Raw genomic sequence first — 17,797 nt, 5'->3', positions numbered from 1 at the left:
CGCTTTTAATTCTTTAACTGGCAGAGAAAATGAACCCAATCCAGAAGCCTAGACGGTATCATTTCAGGACCTCTGGACTCTATTGCTGTGGCTGGTTGAACCCACAGATGTGGTGCCAGAGGAAACTGACAGATCTCTTTTCTCTCCACTTCTTCCTCTTTTTTTCTTTTTCCTGAATGTTTAAATAAAGAGTTGAAGGGATGGAGAGGAGTTTGGTGTTTTGGATAAAGTCTGAGGAAGGGTCACAGATGAAGGAGAAGGAAGTCAAAAGCAATAAATAAAAGGATTTAAGATCAATTCCAACTGTGCTGAGAGTCTCCTCTTTAAATGTGTTGGGAGCACACTGTTAAGACCCCTGGGCACAGATTGGCAGCTCCCATCAGGGCTTTGTCAGAGGACTCTAGTCTACCACTTATCACTTGCTAAAACATCATCTTGTTAAGAATGTTATCCATTGTCTACCTGAAACCTTATTAACAAGATGTACAGGGAGGAGAGTATGGCATGGGGACAGGCCAGAACCCAGCCCTCCATCTTGCTTCCCATCATCCATCCTGGACACCGGACAGAGATCCAAACACTAGAGCGGTGGAAGGGAGGACCGGAGAGCAGCACACGAAGGTCCGGAAAAGAAATCTTAAGTAGACGTTGGTGTAGATCCTAAGAGAGGGTTTAGATAGAGGTTCTGAGAAACTACTGGAGGACTGAGAGCGAGGCTCAGTGGAACAGCATCTGCCTGCCATGCCGGAGGTTCTGGTATGCCAGAAAGAGAAGGGAGGGGAAAGGGAGGGGGAGAGAAGGAGGAGCAAGGGGAGAGGGCAGGGGAGGAGCAGAGGCAGTGGTATCTGTAACAGAGATGAGGAAAGAAAAATGTTTTCTTCTTTTTTCTGAAGATACTCTATAGATTTAAAATTTTTTAAATTTAAAATTTACAACACAGATGCACTGGAGTTGGCAGTTGGAGAGGGAGTGAGGGGGAGGGGAGGGGAAGGGGGAAGGGAAGGGGTGAGGATGGGATGAGGAAGTGAGGATGGTTGAGGGGGAGGGGTGACTTAAAGTGATGCCACTGTCCCTCTCCCCAAAGTGGCCACATTGACAAAATCACCTTTTTTTTTTCCTGCTTTTTACCTTTAAATTGGTTCATTTAATGAACTTGTTAAGGCCCGGGCTGTGACCTCTAAATCCAGCACCGATATGGTGACCACAGTAAGACTAAAGGATACATTTTGAGGTGTCTTCTTCCCACAACAAGTTGACCCCAGGGGCAAGAAGAGACAAGAGAGAACCTTCTAGCAGCTCCTGGAGTTCTTCACCTCAGAGTTATTAGTCATCTTTGCGTTTCCAGTCCAGACCAGCTGCTTTTCACCTTTAGTTGGTGACGCAGAAAAACAAGTTGTATCTGGCTTTGGATTTTTGAGAAAATCAGATCCTTGGGGTATCCCTGGTGGAGACCACACTAAGGATGTGGTTGAAGTGTTGAGGTCCCTGGAAAACCGGACTGGTTGCTTCTTTCCCACCCCCATCTTGCTCTGTGCCTTCGTCCTATAGCCTTATTAACTCTAAAACGGAGCTCTGCCGTCCGTCCCCTACTCCCAGGGACCTCTGTCTGAAAGGGCTCTGCCTTCTTTAAAATCCTTTCTAAAACTCAGGGTTGAGGGAGGCTCTTAGGACATTTGATAGTAAATACCTTTGAGAGTTTTGAAACAATGGAAGGTTTTTAAATGCCATTCAGTTCATTACTACTATTGCTAACTACACTGACATGTGGCTTTTCAGACCTACGAATGCAAGGAAGATGGAGGCTTTCAAAACAAAACTTTAAAAACCACAGCAGAGCCAGGTTTACAGTGAATCTAATGGATTTTAGATGAATTTCTGCAAAATATTTTGAAGAGAGGTCAAACATATTTGCAAATAAGAAGTGCATTAATAATTAATAAGCATAAATGTCTCAAATAAAGCATTGATATGAATTGTTAAATAAAATTAACTGTATGTATGAATGGTATGAAAATAAAGACAATATAGCCAGTAAAGAGATAAATAAGAAAGTCTGGCCCTTCTGACAGACAAAGAACAATTTTTTTCAGTAATAATCCATACACTCACACATATACAGATACACTCACACTTATACACACACATACATATACACACATGCATACACATACACACATGTATACATACAGATGTGTATACATACACACATGTATACATACAGATGTGTATACATACACACATGTACACACATACATACATACACATATACACATGTACACATACACACATGCATACATATATACAGACATGTACACATACACACATATTTGTATGTATTATAGTCATGTTGGACAAGGTGATGTTTTTGCTGGCAGAATGAAAGTCATTGAGAAAAACACAGCTGGGTCAAAATATAGAACAGCGAAAGAGAATGTAGCAAAAAAAACAATAAGATTTATCAAGTTAGAAGTTTGCATACTTTTCAAATTAGTATTGTTTTCCCAGAAATGCTTCCTAAAGAAGTTCTCAAACTATAGACCAGGGACAGTCGAAGCCTCCCAGTATTCTCATTAGACAAAAAAATCCTAAACTCTCTACGATATCAATACACTGCTTGGATCCCTTCCTGTCCTCTCACCAGAGCACCATGGAGTTCCCCAGGAGTTCTGATGTGAACCAGCATTGAAGACATCACCACACTGACATCCAGGAGAATGTGAGGTCATGGGTAGGGGAAACAGGGAGACCTTACTTTCGAATGTTTAATAACCATGACACAGGCACCTATGACTCATAAATAGTCCCCACAGTCTCACTCCGGTGCTGACCACTGCTATCATTTCAATCTGGCAGACTTTGAAAGCAGCACATCTGTGTGGGAAGGACAGACAACATACCAGGAAATCTAACAGAGCAACCGAGAACATTCTGACTGCATAAGCCCTGGGCCAGCACACCAGCCACATGCACTCTGAAATGAGCGGAGAAACATGACAGACTGGCAATGCCCTCTGTGCAAAGGCAGGGCTGCCTTGAGAGTCACTGAGGACACTTTAAGAGGCCACAGGGTTGGGCCACCTTTCCTACAGTTTCAGATTTCTTTAGTCTAGAGCAGTCACAGGCATGGGAATTTTTATTTTTAAGCTCCCCTGATGATTCTAATGTGGACCCTGAAAGATACCAAGAATTCTTTTCCCCTTCCAAATAATATATTTTGATGAACTGCATCCCATTGGCTTATATTTTATTCTCTCCATCTGTATCATTTGTGGTTCTGCCTTCTTTCATTTGCAAACTGAAAGGGAAGGAACACTAAAGTTTTTAACAGGCAAAAGTAATAGACTAGCAACATTGACTCCAGTTAGTCAATGCCTCTAGTCAGTGCTCCAGAAGGGAAGTGGAGATATTTCTATTTCACAGTGAGGGTCCCAGGAGACCAAAGACCTCTGCAGAAACTTACCCAGCAATGCTGGGTTAAGTCAAGAATAAATCAGCATTTCATGCCAGACCACTAGATCACATGTATGGCCTTGGAAGGTCTATCTAACATTTACTGGTTTGGGCTAGACTACTCTAAACACTGAGGTCAGGGAGGTCAGCAGGGGCATGACTTCCGGAACTCATGAATTCCGGACTGTGAATAAGTTTCCGGCAGTCTTCCTGGATGTCAGATGTTCTCTGCCCAGGTGCCCAGGGGAATCTGGACCCCGGGAAGTAAGATCATCATATGACCAAGGGTTTTCTACACATAATGAGCTTAACAAACCCTCTAGTCCTCACCACGAGTTCCTTCTGGAAGACTCGAGTTCTTAACATTTTTCCAGCTAGAATTGCTTTTGCCTGAGGGACCATTAAACTTCAGAGTATATTTCTCCAGATGATGACTGAACCCAAACAGAAAACAAAAGCTAGTGTTTGGAAACATAGCACATGACCCCTCCATGAGATCCCTGAGACACCCCGTGGCCCCACAGGGGAGAAAAACCCAAAGTGCAGAGATACAACCTTAGGGGAAGGAACCAGCCCTATCCCAGGAACAAGACAGTCTCCAACGCTGCCTTTGGTTAGCTGGCCCCAATGCTTGAGGGAGGGTGAGAGACTGCCTACTGAGCCACACAAGAAATGACAAGCAGAGTCTTGTATGAAATGAGACCCTGGGTGGAGATCGATCTCTGGGCTTCTCTGTGACCTTCAGCACACTTTCTCCAAGTGCTTTTTTTTTTTTTTTTGTACTCAGTGCATCATGTGTGAATGTTTGTGCTTGTCCTTACAACACTGCAAGCCACAGAAAAAGCACATTCTGCAACTCCACGTGGTGGGAACAAAGTGTGTCTGTTGTGTGTGCTATGGTCCCGTCTCGGAAGGGAGTTGATAGCTATTTAGAAGGGCACACTGTCCTGGGGTTTAGCTGAGTGACTGTGGAGGGCCACTGGGAGGTCCTCTCTCAGGAGACAGGCTAGGAGAGGTACCAACAACACGGAGACAGAGCACAGTCAGGGAGCCTGGGCTAGAAGGGGTGACCGCTGGTTACAACGTCCCACCCTCGGCGTCTGGGTTTGCCTAGCGCCTGCCAGTTGAGCCTTGATCTGTTCAGACTCCCTGAGAGACTTCTGTGGGACAGTGGGATCACAGCGTGGTGGGAGGAGAGCTGGTAGGTCTTCCATTATCAATAATGTAACAGAATACCTATGAACACTAAAGATTTCAAATAATCTGAGAGCTACCAGGCATCCAGAGAGAGAGAGAGAGAGAGAGAGAGAGAGAGAAACACCAACAGCCTCAATCTGTTTCCTTATCCAGGTTTGTTTTTTAAATGTATGCCTTTCAAATATGTCACAGAATAAACATATCTATCTATCTATCTATCTATCTATCTATCTATCTATCTATCTATCATCTATGTGCTGTCTACCTATAATATTGATGTGGTCAGTGTGATTCCGCCTACTTATGAACTGTATCCTCAGGAAATGTATTAAAAATCATGTTGCCGTCAGAAAAAAAAAGGTGAACCGCCACTCACCCCATCCCCCGACACAGACACCACAAACAAAGATGAAATAAAATTACGGCGGCGCCTCGTTACACGGTGAGGGCTGGTAGAACATAATCAGAAAAGCCAGAAACATTCTGGAGCATAATTCCTCGAGCCAGATAAAAGCCATGACATGTAAAATGCTTGCCCAATCTCCCACCCTTCGCCAAAGACCCTTCTGACCTCGTAGAGCATGCGTCCGCTGCGGGAAGTTCTCAGACATCCAGTAAGCAGCCAGCCTTTATCTGAACAGTGCAGTGTACCTTCATCGGTGACAGGTCCCTATTCAAACCCAGCAGATAGCCTCTGAGTCCCCAGGGAGGAAGCAGTGCTGAAGGCTCTCCAGGAAAGCTTGGCTCATCCCAGGTAGCAGAAGACTTCCTCTTTCTTTCTTTCTTTTTTTTTTTTAAACGTTAGTGAGCTCCTCACAACTTCACTCCTTTCCTCTCTGGACCTGAATAACTTTTGTCACTCCATGAAGATACTTGAGGACCGAGGAGTGAGACCTTTGTACCGGCATCAGGTCCGAGTCATCGGAACAGGCTTCCGCTGGGTTTAAAAGAATCAGAGCTGTGAGGAGAGAGACAAGGGAACCAGCCAACAGGATGTGTGTGGCTGGAGTTCCTGGCATGAAGTCTTGGCTTTCATGTTTATTTTTGGATGTATTTTTCTTGGGCCTTTGATGCAAATTTCTGGCCTGGGAAGTAACCCTACAGAAGAAAATTCAGAGCTGCCAAGAGTCAGCACAGGCCTCTGCCTCGGGAAAAGCAGGGTCCTCTGCTCGCAGGCTCCAGTGCTACCTAGGAAGAAGGTGAGGATTCGGGGACAATTGCCTCCTGGGCCAGTAACAACCGTGTGAAAGGCTGGTCCCCAGCTAATCACTAATGCAAAAGTAAGACAACCTGACATGAACACACTGAAGGGGGCCGTGGAATCCACTCGGGTGACTCCTGACATCTGTGTCCTCAGACGCTGCGTCTTTGGTATCTGGCTTTCATTTTCTTGACAGTTACAGACAGACGGGAGCACGGAGTTGATTCAGGCAGGAGCAGACGCCTGCTGGAAGTATTCTTGCAATATGTCAACAATTCTTATTCACAGCGGCTGATGAGATTATTAATAAAAATAAATTATTCTTGTCCCCCGTGTATGTAAAGAAGGCAGTGAGGAAAGGTAGTTAAAAAGCTTCTCACGACTGACAACATATCTGGTAGAATCTTTTGGGTAAAATACTGCTCTAAAAATTGGGGAGTAGAGAAACACAAGTATCTTTCTTCAATAGCATCCATGGCTCTGGAAAAATATCCCTTTTTACAGATTGCTATCCTAAAACGAAAACGTGTTCTTCTATTCATTTTTATTTATTTATTGTTTGCTTGCTTGTTTTTTCAGACAGGGTTTCTCTGAATAACCCTGGGCTGTCCTCAAACTCACTCTGTAGACCAGGCCTGACTTGAACTCAGAGATCCACCAACCTCTGCCTCCCAAATGCTGGGGTTAAAGACGACGTGCACCCCCCACACTCAGATCCACTGGTTACTTTTAATTATTTAATTGTATATCTCATAAGACACAAAACAGCATTTTGGCTATTCCTGAAGCCACAGGAATATTTGGGGGATGAACCCTGATGATCACTCCATCCCATTTATTTCTGGCAGAAATAAAACCATCACAGGTGATCAATCACAGTCAAGTAGCCACCTCATTAAGAAGGCTCAATTTATAATTTTGAAAATGCCGCTTTTACTTTTAAATGCTGCAATTTCACTAACATCTTTAAACTTTCAAAAATCTATTCATCAATATATACATTATTTGAAAATGTTCAAATGTGACTTGGGGTAAAAGAAAAAAGACTCCAGAGTGATGTTTATGCAACTGAATGGCTGGTAACTGTGGTAGACTGCTGGAACTAGGGGATCCCGCTAATGTCCTTTCTGAACTTGACCAAGATGGCCTGTCCCGTCCACTTTAGACTCTGAACACACTGGATCTCAAAACAAATCCAAAAGCATCCTCGAGCACACACAATATAAGCTATAAAAAGGAAAATGAGACAACCCCACCACTACCACCACCACCACCCGTGGTCATCTACCAATGGTTCTCAACCTGGGGGTCACGACCCCTTTGGGAGTCAAATGACCCTTTCACAGGGGCCACATAGCATATATCCTGCATATCAGATACTTACGCCATGATTCATAACATACAAAATTAGAGTTACGAAGTAGTAACAAAATAAATTTATGGCTGGGGGTCACCCTGACATGAGGAACTATATTAAAGGGTTGCAGCATTAGGAAGGTTGAGAACTAGTGTTCCAAACCTTCAGAAATTCTCATGCAGTAAGCACCAAGAGATTCACAGAACTGGATAATAAATCAATTTCATATTTATTCCAAGACCTGCCATCCATCATAAATACCTATAATCTTGGGTCAACTATTAATAGCTGGTTTAAATTCCCAGATCTCTAGTTAACTGCTTTGCCATTTAACTTCTTTACCGAGCCTAAAAATGCCACTGGTGTCAAGAAGTTTAAATTATAAATTATAGTTGTCTCGAGAACTAAAAATGGTTGCCCAAGACTTTTAAATTAATTTTCTCCTGGATAAAATTCAGAAATTTCACAGTCTCCAGTCACTCCCACACCCTGTCTCTCTTTCAGATGTTTTAGGCCCTGGCTAATGTGTCAAAAGGGTGTGAGAAGAGGAAGCATTATTAACCTAATTGAAGGAAGCGTCCCATAAGCCACTTAAGCCAAGAATGCTTGAGGGGTGTTCCAATGGACTAACCCTGCACCCTCAAATCAAACCATAAACTGGGAACCAAAACGTCAGAAGAAAAGGAGAAGAAATCAATGTTCTTTAGTAAGATATGAGAAGGATAAACAAGGGCTGGAGAGATGGCTCAGAGGTTAAGAGCACTGACTGCTCTTCTAGAGGTTCTGAGTTCAATTCCCAGCAACCACATGGTGACTCACAACCATCTGTAATGGGATCTGATGCCCTCTTCTGGTGTGTCTGAAGACAGTTAAGGTGTATTCAAATACATAAATAAATAAGTCTTTAAAAAAGAAGACAGTGCATTGCTGCAGAAGCCCAGGGAGCCCATCTGGGAAAAGAGAGAGACTTCCCTAGGTCTCCCTGGCAACTCAGATGAGAGAACAGCGTACTCGAGTGGCTGATCACACAGACTGTGCCATCTGCTAATGACTAAGAACCTCAGTGTTAGTTCCTACAACCCCTCTGAGTGGAGTTTAAGGACCCTAAGCTAAATATAAGGCTTCTTGCTGTAAAAGAGACCACCTGACTACCCCCTGTGGAATTTCTCCAAAGTAAATGACCAGATGAGAGAGATGCACACACAAATTTAGAATCAGGCTCTCAGGCTTCCAAGATCTGGATGTCTGACCTCACCGCAGCTTGGAGCTCTGAACCTGGTTGGTGCCTCCTCCGAGGGTCACAGGTCAGCAACACTCCTGCATCCGGAAGACTCCTTCACACATCACCCTATCTTCAGGCACGGTTTCTAACATCCAACTTGGGGGGCTCAGCATAAGGCTGGATCTTCATTTTCCTAACAGAGCCACTCAGCAGTACAAGGGATGGGGCTGAATTACAAACCATATTACTTGATATAATGAAGTAAAAAGTATTCCGTCATTCAACATTTTGCTCGCAGTTAGTACCGTATATGCCCCTGGTACAGCCCAATACAGAGAATAGACACAAAATCTAATGATAATGACGTATCATCTTCTTAAATTACATTGTTGACTTATTTGCCATCCCCTCCTCCAAACAGCAAAGTAGCAGCCTCTGCCCTGAAAACAGAATCCTGCCAGTCTTGTTCACTGATGCCTGACACATGGGAGCTGCTTAGCATTTGTTGAATAAATAAGCCTGAAAGTAAGCACCATTCAGGCTTTCCTAAGAAGCTACTTTAGACTTGTACAATTTCCTGGGATTATACGCACTGTGTATGCACATGGGTGCCCCTTAATAAAGCCTTGATTAACAGGCTGCTACACGAGAGGCTTATTGAATTCTCACTTCAGATGCTTTAAACACTGCCTGAACACCTCGCTCACACCCTGCGCCTCGTTACGTGAACAGGCAACTGGAAAGAAGCCCCTAACTGGGTTCTCTTGGTACGAGTTTCCAGTCTGCCACCTATAAAAGAAGTCAGGATGAAAACATTCCTGCCTTTCTGCTCTGAAGAGCTCTCTGAATCTTGTCCCCACCACAGGCTAGAGAGATCAGAAGTCAGGCTCTCAAGTTACAGACGAGTGGTAGTCCACAGAGCTGGGGGGGAAGGTGTAGGGCAGCCATGATAGCCCTCATTTAAGAATGTATCCCTTTTTGGTCCAGGAGTGCTATAGCTGGGTCTTGAGGTAGAACTATTCCCAGTTTTCAGAGAAAACAACAAATTGATTTCCAGAGTGGTTGTATAAGTTTGCACTCCCACCAGCAATGGAGGGGTGTTTCCCTCGCTCCACATGCTCACCAGCATGTGCTGTCTCTTGAGTTGTTGATCTTAGCCATTCGGAGGTGTATAAAATGGAAACTCCTAGTTGTTTGGATTTGCATTTCCCTGATCACTAAGGACTTTGAACATTTCTTTAAGTGCTTCTCGACCATTCAAGATTCCTCTGTTGAGAATTCTCTGTTTAGATCTGTACCCATTTTTAACTTGGCAAGGGCACTTGTTCAACTATGTCCATAGCAGATCTATTCACAATAGCTAGAAACTGGACACAACCCAGATGTCCCTTAACTGAAGAGTGGATAAAGAAAATGCGGTTCATCTTGAATGAGGTAACCCAGTCCCAAAAGCACATGCTTGGTATGTACTCACTTATAAGTAGACAGTAGCCATAAAATACAGGTACAATGTTATACTCCACAGACACAAAGAAGCTAAACAAGAAGGAAGGTCCAAGCAAGGAAGCTTGAATTCCACTTAGCAGGGGGAAATAACACAATCATAAGAGGCAGGTGGAGGGAAGGAACTGGGAGGGAGGGGTATGGGGAAAGGAATTGAGGTTCAGGATCAGGTGTGAGGAAGGACAGGAGAGATGGCTAGATGGCCATGAAAATCTTCAACTGACAGGGGTGAGGAGGTTGTGGGCATCACTAGGACCAGACCAAGACCTGGGATAAAGGAGGCACCCAAGAATCAATGGGGGTGACCTTAGCTGTGACTTATAGCATTGAGGATATGGAACCTGAAGAGGCCACCTCCTATAACCAAACAGGAACCCCAGTGGAGTGATAGGGACACCAACCCACCCACAAAACTTTGAGCTCCAAATTTATCCTGTCTACAAGTGATGTAGGCATGGGGGCGAGGGGCAGAGACTGAGGAAATGGCCAACCAATAACCAGCCCAACTTGAGACCCATCCCATGGGCAAGCATCAATCACTAACACTATTAATGATACAACATTGATCAGGAACATGTTGATCTCTGAGAGGCTCTACCCAGCAGCTGACTCAGATGGATACAGACCCCCCCCCCACAGACATACACTTGGATGGAGCTTGGGGACTCCAAGCTGTGGAAGAATGGAAGAAAGGATTGTGGGCCCCGAAGGGGATAGGAACTCCACAGGAAGACCAACAGAGTCAACTAACCTGAATCCTTGGGACTCTCAGAGACTGAACCACTAACCAAAGATCACACATGGGCTAGACCTAGGCCTCCCCGGTCATATGTAGCAGATGTGCAGCTTGGTCTTCATGTAGGTCCTGAACAACTGGAGGGGGACTTTCCCAAAAGCTGTTGCCTACAAATGTGATATGTTCTTCTAGCGGGGCTGCCTTGTCTGGACCCAGTGGGAGAGGAAGTGCCTAGCCTCTCAGAGACTTGAAGTGCCAGGGATACCCAGGGGGACCCCAAAAGCTCAGAGGAGAAGGGGAGGGGAAAGGATTGTGGGAGGGTGTGACTGGGAGGAAGACAGTGAGTGGGATATAAAGTGAAAAGCAAAAAGTAATAATAATAAATTAAAATTTTAAAAAATCATCCCTACGAGGAATACCGACGGGAATCAGCCTTGAGATATGTAGATGTAAGCTATCCAAGAGACAGAAGCATCACCAACAGAAGACAGTCATTACGAGCCTCCTGCTGCATTCATCAGAATTTTCTGGCAATCAAATAACACATTTGACTTGACTGAATTAAACTTTTAGCCCTAGCATCTCTTTGTAGAAAGCCTGGGTAGAAGCATCAGCAGAGACGATGTGTGAGAACAGTAGGACAAATCCCAGGGGAGAGATTTAGAGAAGCCAATGAAAAAGAAGGGGGTGGAAAGAGAAGGAGAGAGAGAGAAAGAGAGAGAGAGAGAGAGAGAGAGAGAGAGAGAGAGAGAGAGGCAGAGAAAAGCTAAGCAGGACAGGTTTATTAGAACAGTCGAGTATAATATGTGTTTTGTTTTATTTTCTCCTGAGCCTGTTTTTTTGTTTTTTGGTTTTTTAGGGGGGGTGCGGGGGGAGGAGCACATCTATAAAACATATATTTGGAACAACTGGGGAACCATGACATTAAGGTAATACTAGGTACTACTATTTACTCTGTTACCACAAAATAGTATTGTGGGTTGTAGTAGCAGGACACTAATTTCCTTGAGATACAAATTGAATACTCAGGATGAAGTGATCTGCTGTCTTGTTAACATTAACGAGGCTCAGAAGAAAAGCAAGATGGAGCGAAGGCAGCTGTGCAGTAACTGCCGGACTACGTATCCGGAAGCAAGGGCTCATTGTATTATTATTTTGTCTGGAAAACAAAAAAGGTCTCATAGTTTGTTCTAATGTTGGTAGGCAGCAACTTCTCAAGAACTTCCTTCAGAGCACTGCAGGCTCCTAACTGATGTCTTTCTGTGTTTTCCCCAAAGCTCCCCTCTCAGGCTGATAAATGACTGGCCATGGGCAGACAGAGTGACTACAGTGGCACATGGTACCTTTAGGAATGGCTTCCTTTCTTAAGTCGGTTTCCCAAATTCTCATTATGAAGGAGACTTTTAAAATGAAAGACAACCCCCCAACTCCCATGCCCCAAAAGGCCTATTTGCCTCAAGCCCGGCTCCTTCTGATTGACAGAACGTCTTTGCCCACACACCTCACACAAACTGACTTTCACTTTTCCTTTCTTAAAAAAAAAAAAAACAAAAAACGAGCTTTGTCTCTGAACTTTACAGAGCAGCTGGAGCTCTTTAATATTTTCTAAGAGAAACATTTCAAACAAGCAACCCCACAATTTATCCACGGCCGCCAAGAATAAAAGTAACGTGCCTCACCAGCGAGGCCTTCCAAAGCGCTGCCTGACTTTTACGGCAGAGCGTCCCCGTTCATTCACCTGCAGGCTAGCTCCCACAACGCATCCGTCATTTGTTTGGCTCTGGAGGAAACTATTTGATTACACAAAATTCTTTTTTAGATCAAGTTCGAAATCTTAGCCACACTGGAACAAGGTGGCGAAGCCTGCCGACTCGATGGGCTAACTCCTAGACATACTGAGCCAGGGACAAAGACAAGGAGCCACCACAGGTTAAAATCCAAAGCTGAAAAAGAAGGAAAGCATAAAAGATTCGAGGCCCGGCCGGGCCTTTATGAGAGTCTCTCTGCCGTTGACTGCATATACGATGATGTATTCCCACACTTCCTGTAAATGAGCGCTGCGCCCCAAGGGATGCTGGAAAGCATCAGTAAATGCAAACGCCAACAAGACCAGCGGCATCCGTCTACTGCTGTGCCACCTTTGCGTTTTGAAGTTGGCAAGTAACCAGACATCTTTACGGCCCCCCATTTTCCATACCTTATTATAGAGCACATCATTTTTAAAAGCATTTAAATGAGCCAGATGTTAACCCCATTCATTCCACTTTCTCGGGGAATGTGTCAATAATGATTTTTAAAATGCAAAAGAAAATGTCAAAGTATTTTGTTCCCTGGTTAAGAATACATCTGTGGAATAGGAAAGAGAAAATTCATAGAACACTCTATGGTCATTCAGGAAATAATTATAAGGTATGTCAAGCCACAGAAAATCGAGCAAGCGATAAATTAGCAACAACAACAAAAAAAGTGGATGTCTTATGTCAAAATGGCTTCTTCACTCACTCATTTCAAAAACAAGTTTTGAAAATTAAATTCTATCCACCAGCTCAGAAAAGCACACATTCAGGCTTAACTGTTACTCCATTATCCCCAGGCGGTTCTCTCTCTCTCTCTCTCTCTCTCTCTCTCTCTCTCTCTCTCTCTCCCCCCCCTCCCCCCACCCCGAACCTGCATGAATTGACAGGAAGCCTTGGGACTCACCTCCCATAGTGCCTTAAAGTCTTCCTGCTCGATACGGAGGAGCTCACTGTTCTCTCTGGTAACAATGGTTGCATGACGAGGTGTGTTGTCGAGAATGGACTCTCCAAAGGCTGTCCCAATTCCCAGGGTACAGATGGTCACCGCATCCTGAGAACACCCCCCCAAAAAAACATCATTAGAAAATTAAATGTGCAATGGGTGAGAGAATTGACTTTTATCTAAATTGAAGTATAATTTGTATGAAAATAAATACCCAATTTCATTATGTGGGTCCGCACATTTTGGCAAATGTACGCACTGGTATAAATGGATCAAGTCTTATACCCTATCTTTCACCCCTAAAGTTTCTCTGTATCCCCTATTCAGTAAAGCCTCTCCCATCTGAGGGAATCAGTGCACCAATTTCCATCCCCAGAAGGATGTTTTGCCTGTTAGGGAATGTTCCATAGAAAGAGACAGGAGGTAGGTTCTAATCTGTGTTTGGCTTTTTTGGACCAATACAATATCTCTGAGTGGCCCATGTTCTCACACAGATCGGTAGGTGTTTTTCCTCTTGGAGGTAAGTAGGTTTGCATTCTGTGGCCATGTTACCGTTTGTTCATTGGTTCTCTCATCCTGGGACCACTAGGATGTTTCCAGATACTCTGGATAATACTAATAACAGTAATCTTACCTTATTCTAAAACTACTAGCTGCTTTAAGAAGAAGAAAGACGTTTACTAAAAAGGAACTGTCTTTTTAGTGAGAAGGAACGATCACAATATTCAGGACATTGGAACAGGGCTGCTACTGGATCTGGAAAACCGTAGGGCAGAGCGGTGAGTTCCCAGAGACCTCAGTTCAGGCTTTAAGAAAACCGCCGAGCCAGACTCTAAGTCTTTCTGACTAGAGATGCCAAGCTTTTTATATCATGCTGCCTCCTGCAGCCACAACAGAGGAAAAACATCACTGGAGGAAACACTGAGAAGCTGCTTACAAGTTGTGATCAAGAAAGTTGCTAAAGCAGCAGTAAAAACCAACTTCTCTCTACACGCAACACTGATGAGAATGTCTGAATTCTAACTACTTTCAAACAAAGCAAATAACCACTCCGATCACCTGTCGATTAATTCTGCAGGCACTGTAAACTGAGGAGCCATACCAGGGCGACCCCCAGTTACAAGGCACACTTTCCCTTTCATGCATCCGATACCCAATCGCTGGCTAATGTTATTAAGATCCAGTTAGTGACTCTGCAATCACATTACTGAGACGAATGAGTCCAAGAATCCAGCTCCTTGAACCACGGCAAATTGCTTCTGCAAAGATATTACCCTCTAAAATTATGTTCAGGAAAATAAAAATCAATAATATTTTAGAAAAGAAAAAAAAGATCCGGGGGAAATCTAAGAACATCCATGGATAAATTCCCCAGAGGGACATCCACAAACAAATTCATTTGAAAAGCATACCCGGAACTGAAGTTACCAGTACTTGGGAACTTGGTGAACAACTTTCAAATTCTGCTAGAAATAGGAGATGGGTTGTAACAAACCACAGGCTTCCACTGGTTCCCTAAGACAGAGGGCTCCCCAAAGGATCTCACTAGAATACTGCACCTTCCTGTCAGCTTAACTTCAGAACCAATTCTTTTGCCTAATGCATACTTTCCAGGGTTGAGACTTCGTTCTGTTTTGTTTTCAAGACAGGGTTTCTCTAGGTAGCCCTGCCTGCCCTGGAACTCCCTCTGTAGACCAGGCTGGCCTCTACCACAGAGATCTACCTGCCTCTGGCTCCCGATTGCTGGGACTAAAGGTGTGTGTCACCACCTCCTGACACTATTGAGACTTCGTAATACTCATGAGGGACCCTTCATGAGGATGCGGCAAGAGGGCTGGGAAGACCTCGGTTATGTAAGAGCTAGCCGATGCTTGCAGATTAGTCCTCTCCCTTCCTAACTTGTGTCACTTCTCACCACGGGGCACACAAATGCAGACCTGGTCATATCCAAACCTCGATCATGGTGGCACTGCGACCTGCACTGCATGGAATAGTCAGTCCACCATAACAGGCACCCAGCCACAGTCCGTTGCTCAAACATCCAGCTCCATCCCAAGGATCCGCACTGTCACCAGAAGTGAGTGTGTGATCCGTCCTTCCCAAGTCTTCTCCTCTGTGCTTGAACCAGTCACATTTAAAGACAAGAAGTCACGCCTGGCAATACCCAGCAGTACGGCACTTGCCTGGCACACACGAGTTCCTGGGTTCCACCCAGTACCTCAACCAAAGCAACACATGTTCTCATCTTGAAATTCAGGCTAGGAAACCTCTCCTCCTTGTCTGAAGCTTCAAACTTCAGTTTCAACAGGTTCAGAATGTTTTTCTTTTTTTAGGACAAATTTCCTCAGGACTTGGAATGGATCTGGGAGGTATTGGTTAGACAGAGATAATTGAACGCAGGGAATTCGAAGGAATCAGAAGCTGCCCACGCTTTCTAAAGGCTAACCGACATTGGAATTTGGGTTTCCTATGGACTTGGGGAAAAAATTATCAAGTAAATCACATCAGAACTTCCTCCAAAGCATTGGGGTTAATATGTTGCTGAGCGTACAGGTTGAAAGGCAAGATAAATGTGGGTGGTTCTAGAAGAGGCAGTTTTCCTATGTCCACACTACCATCTCTCTAGATCTCCACAGGTCAGAATTCAAAGCCTGAACCCGGTAACCTCTCTGCCTGTAACATGTCCGTCTCTACATGCGACATGACACTTCCTTAAAGCCTATGCACGGGTTACAGGTATGCTCATATCGTCATGCTGACTTCACGGGGACTCCTGAGAACAAGTGTCCATCTATTCTGTTTGCCCGCAGATTGCTCACTAAGGTCAACTGAGGGGGGAGAGTGTTCTCGGTGTCACAGAGAATGAAGGAAGCAGCCGGAAATGCCTGGGAACATGGAACAGTGGTGAGCAAATGCGATAGTCTGTATTAGCTTTGAGGACCTTTCAAATGAAAATTAAAGACTCAGAAATGCGGAGGACTTCATGAAATGCAGGTGGGTTTACCCAGCCCTGCGGGAGCTTTGCCAGGTTCCCCACCCACTTTCCACTGTAGCTTTCTGCGCAGGTCCATACATACACATGCAAGGTGCGCCAGGAGCATCCTCCCCTGGCCCAAGAAGGGAATGCGGGGCAAGCGCCTTTAAGGTGCATCCTTCTACACAGAGGCAGAGCAGTGGCAGATGCCAGCAGCTTCCTTGCCCTTCTCTGGAGAGAGCCCAGCTTCCCACGGAGGAAACCTACTGATCAGTGCCCTTTTAAAAGAACGTTTTAATGAACTTATTTTCTGTATATAGGTTTTTGCCTCCGTTTTCATCTGCAGTGTGCAGTGCCCTTGGAGGCCAGAAGGTGGCGTAGGATCCCTTGAGGCCAGACATCTGCACAGATGTTCGTGGAACGCTGTGCCTTGACTCAACACAGTTTTGATCGTGGTATCTCCTTCGCCCATCAAAATTGATACTGTGTTCTTTGAACAAAGCAGGACTAGAAACAAATGCTTAGCCACTCCTGGATGTTCCTGTTGACCGTAGAGGTTGAGTAAAATGCCTGGACTCACAATGGGCTCGGATTCCCCACTCTTGAAGATTGTGGAATATTTGTATAATATCTATTAGATAGACATGTATCATATATATGTATATACATAAAATCTGGAGACATTTTGCGGGAGGAACCTCACTCTAAACACAAAGTCACTTCCGTGTCGTATTTCCTTACCCACGTTCTGAAAACAACTTCATGCAATATTCCAAACCAATCTGTACACGCACTGAGCTGTGGTGTGTGTGTGTGTGTGTGTGTGTGTGTGTGTGTGTGTGTGTGTGCGCACATGTGCACGGGGCGCACAATCGGGACAGGGCTTCTCACTGAGCCCAGCACTCGCCAATTGGCTAGGCTCCAGGGACCCACTTGCTGCCAACCCTCCCAGCTCCTATCACATTGGGCTACAGATGGTGTGGCCACGCCCGGGGTACTAGAGAGCTGGACACGGTCGTGGTGCTTCTCTAGCAGGTTATTTTATCGACTGAGTCACCACTCCGTACCCCGAACTGTGTCTGCACTACCTGTCATATGGGATCGGATGCAGAACGTTCCATTTCGAGCGCTCAGAAAGTTTCAGAATTGGAACCGTGTAGGGTTTTTGAGGTTAGGAACGTTGTTACAGCGGTCCGCACTTCCGTCGTCGTTATCCGCGTTTCAGAAGCTACACAGATTCAGACTCAAAGATGTTCAGTATCTTGTCCAAAATAGGCATAGGGAGAACAGAGACTAGAAACTAGTCAGTCCCTTTACCTAGCTACAGACTGCCTGTCCCTGCTGATTCTTATAAAAGCACGCTGAAGCACCATCTGCAGCCCACGGGCTCTCCAGTAGTCATTCTGTGGGAGAGTTCC

The 17,797-nt window shown here is 44.8% G+C and overlaps 1 protein-coding gene across 4 annotated transcripts in view; it reads right to left on the bottom strand.

The window, feature by feature from the left end:
* Rapgef4 (Rap guanine nucleotide exchange factor 4) overlaps positions 1-17,797 on the bottom strand; it is a 292,910-nt gene that overhangs the window by 199,074 nt on the left and 76,039 nt on the right. For 2 of the 4 annotated variants that reach the window (XM_039104344.2, NM_001100642.1), the window contains exon 4: positions 13,367-13,513. In XM_039104344.2, coding sequence (XP_038960272.1) covers positions 13,367-13,513 — 147 coding nt within the window. Of the gene's footprint in view, positions 1-5,218; positions 13,273-13,366; positions 13,514-17,797 lie in introns of those variants that run through there. The other 2 variants (XM_039104345.2, XM_039104346.2) reach the window with 1 other exon arrangement.

This window comes from Rattus norvegicus, chromosome 3 (genome assembly GCF_036323735.1).
Source record: "Rattus norvegicus strain BN/NHsdMcwi chromosome 3, GRCr8, whole genome shotgun sequence".
Taxonomy (NCBI): domain Eukaryota; kingdom Metazoa; phylum Chordata; class Mammalia; order Rodentia; family Muridae; genus Rattus; species Rattus norvegicus.
This window is presented reverse-complemented; position numbering and strand designations above follow the sequence as displayed.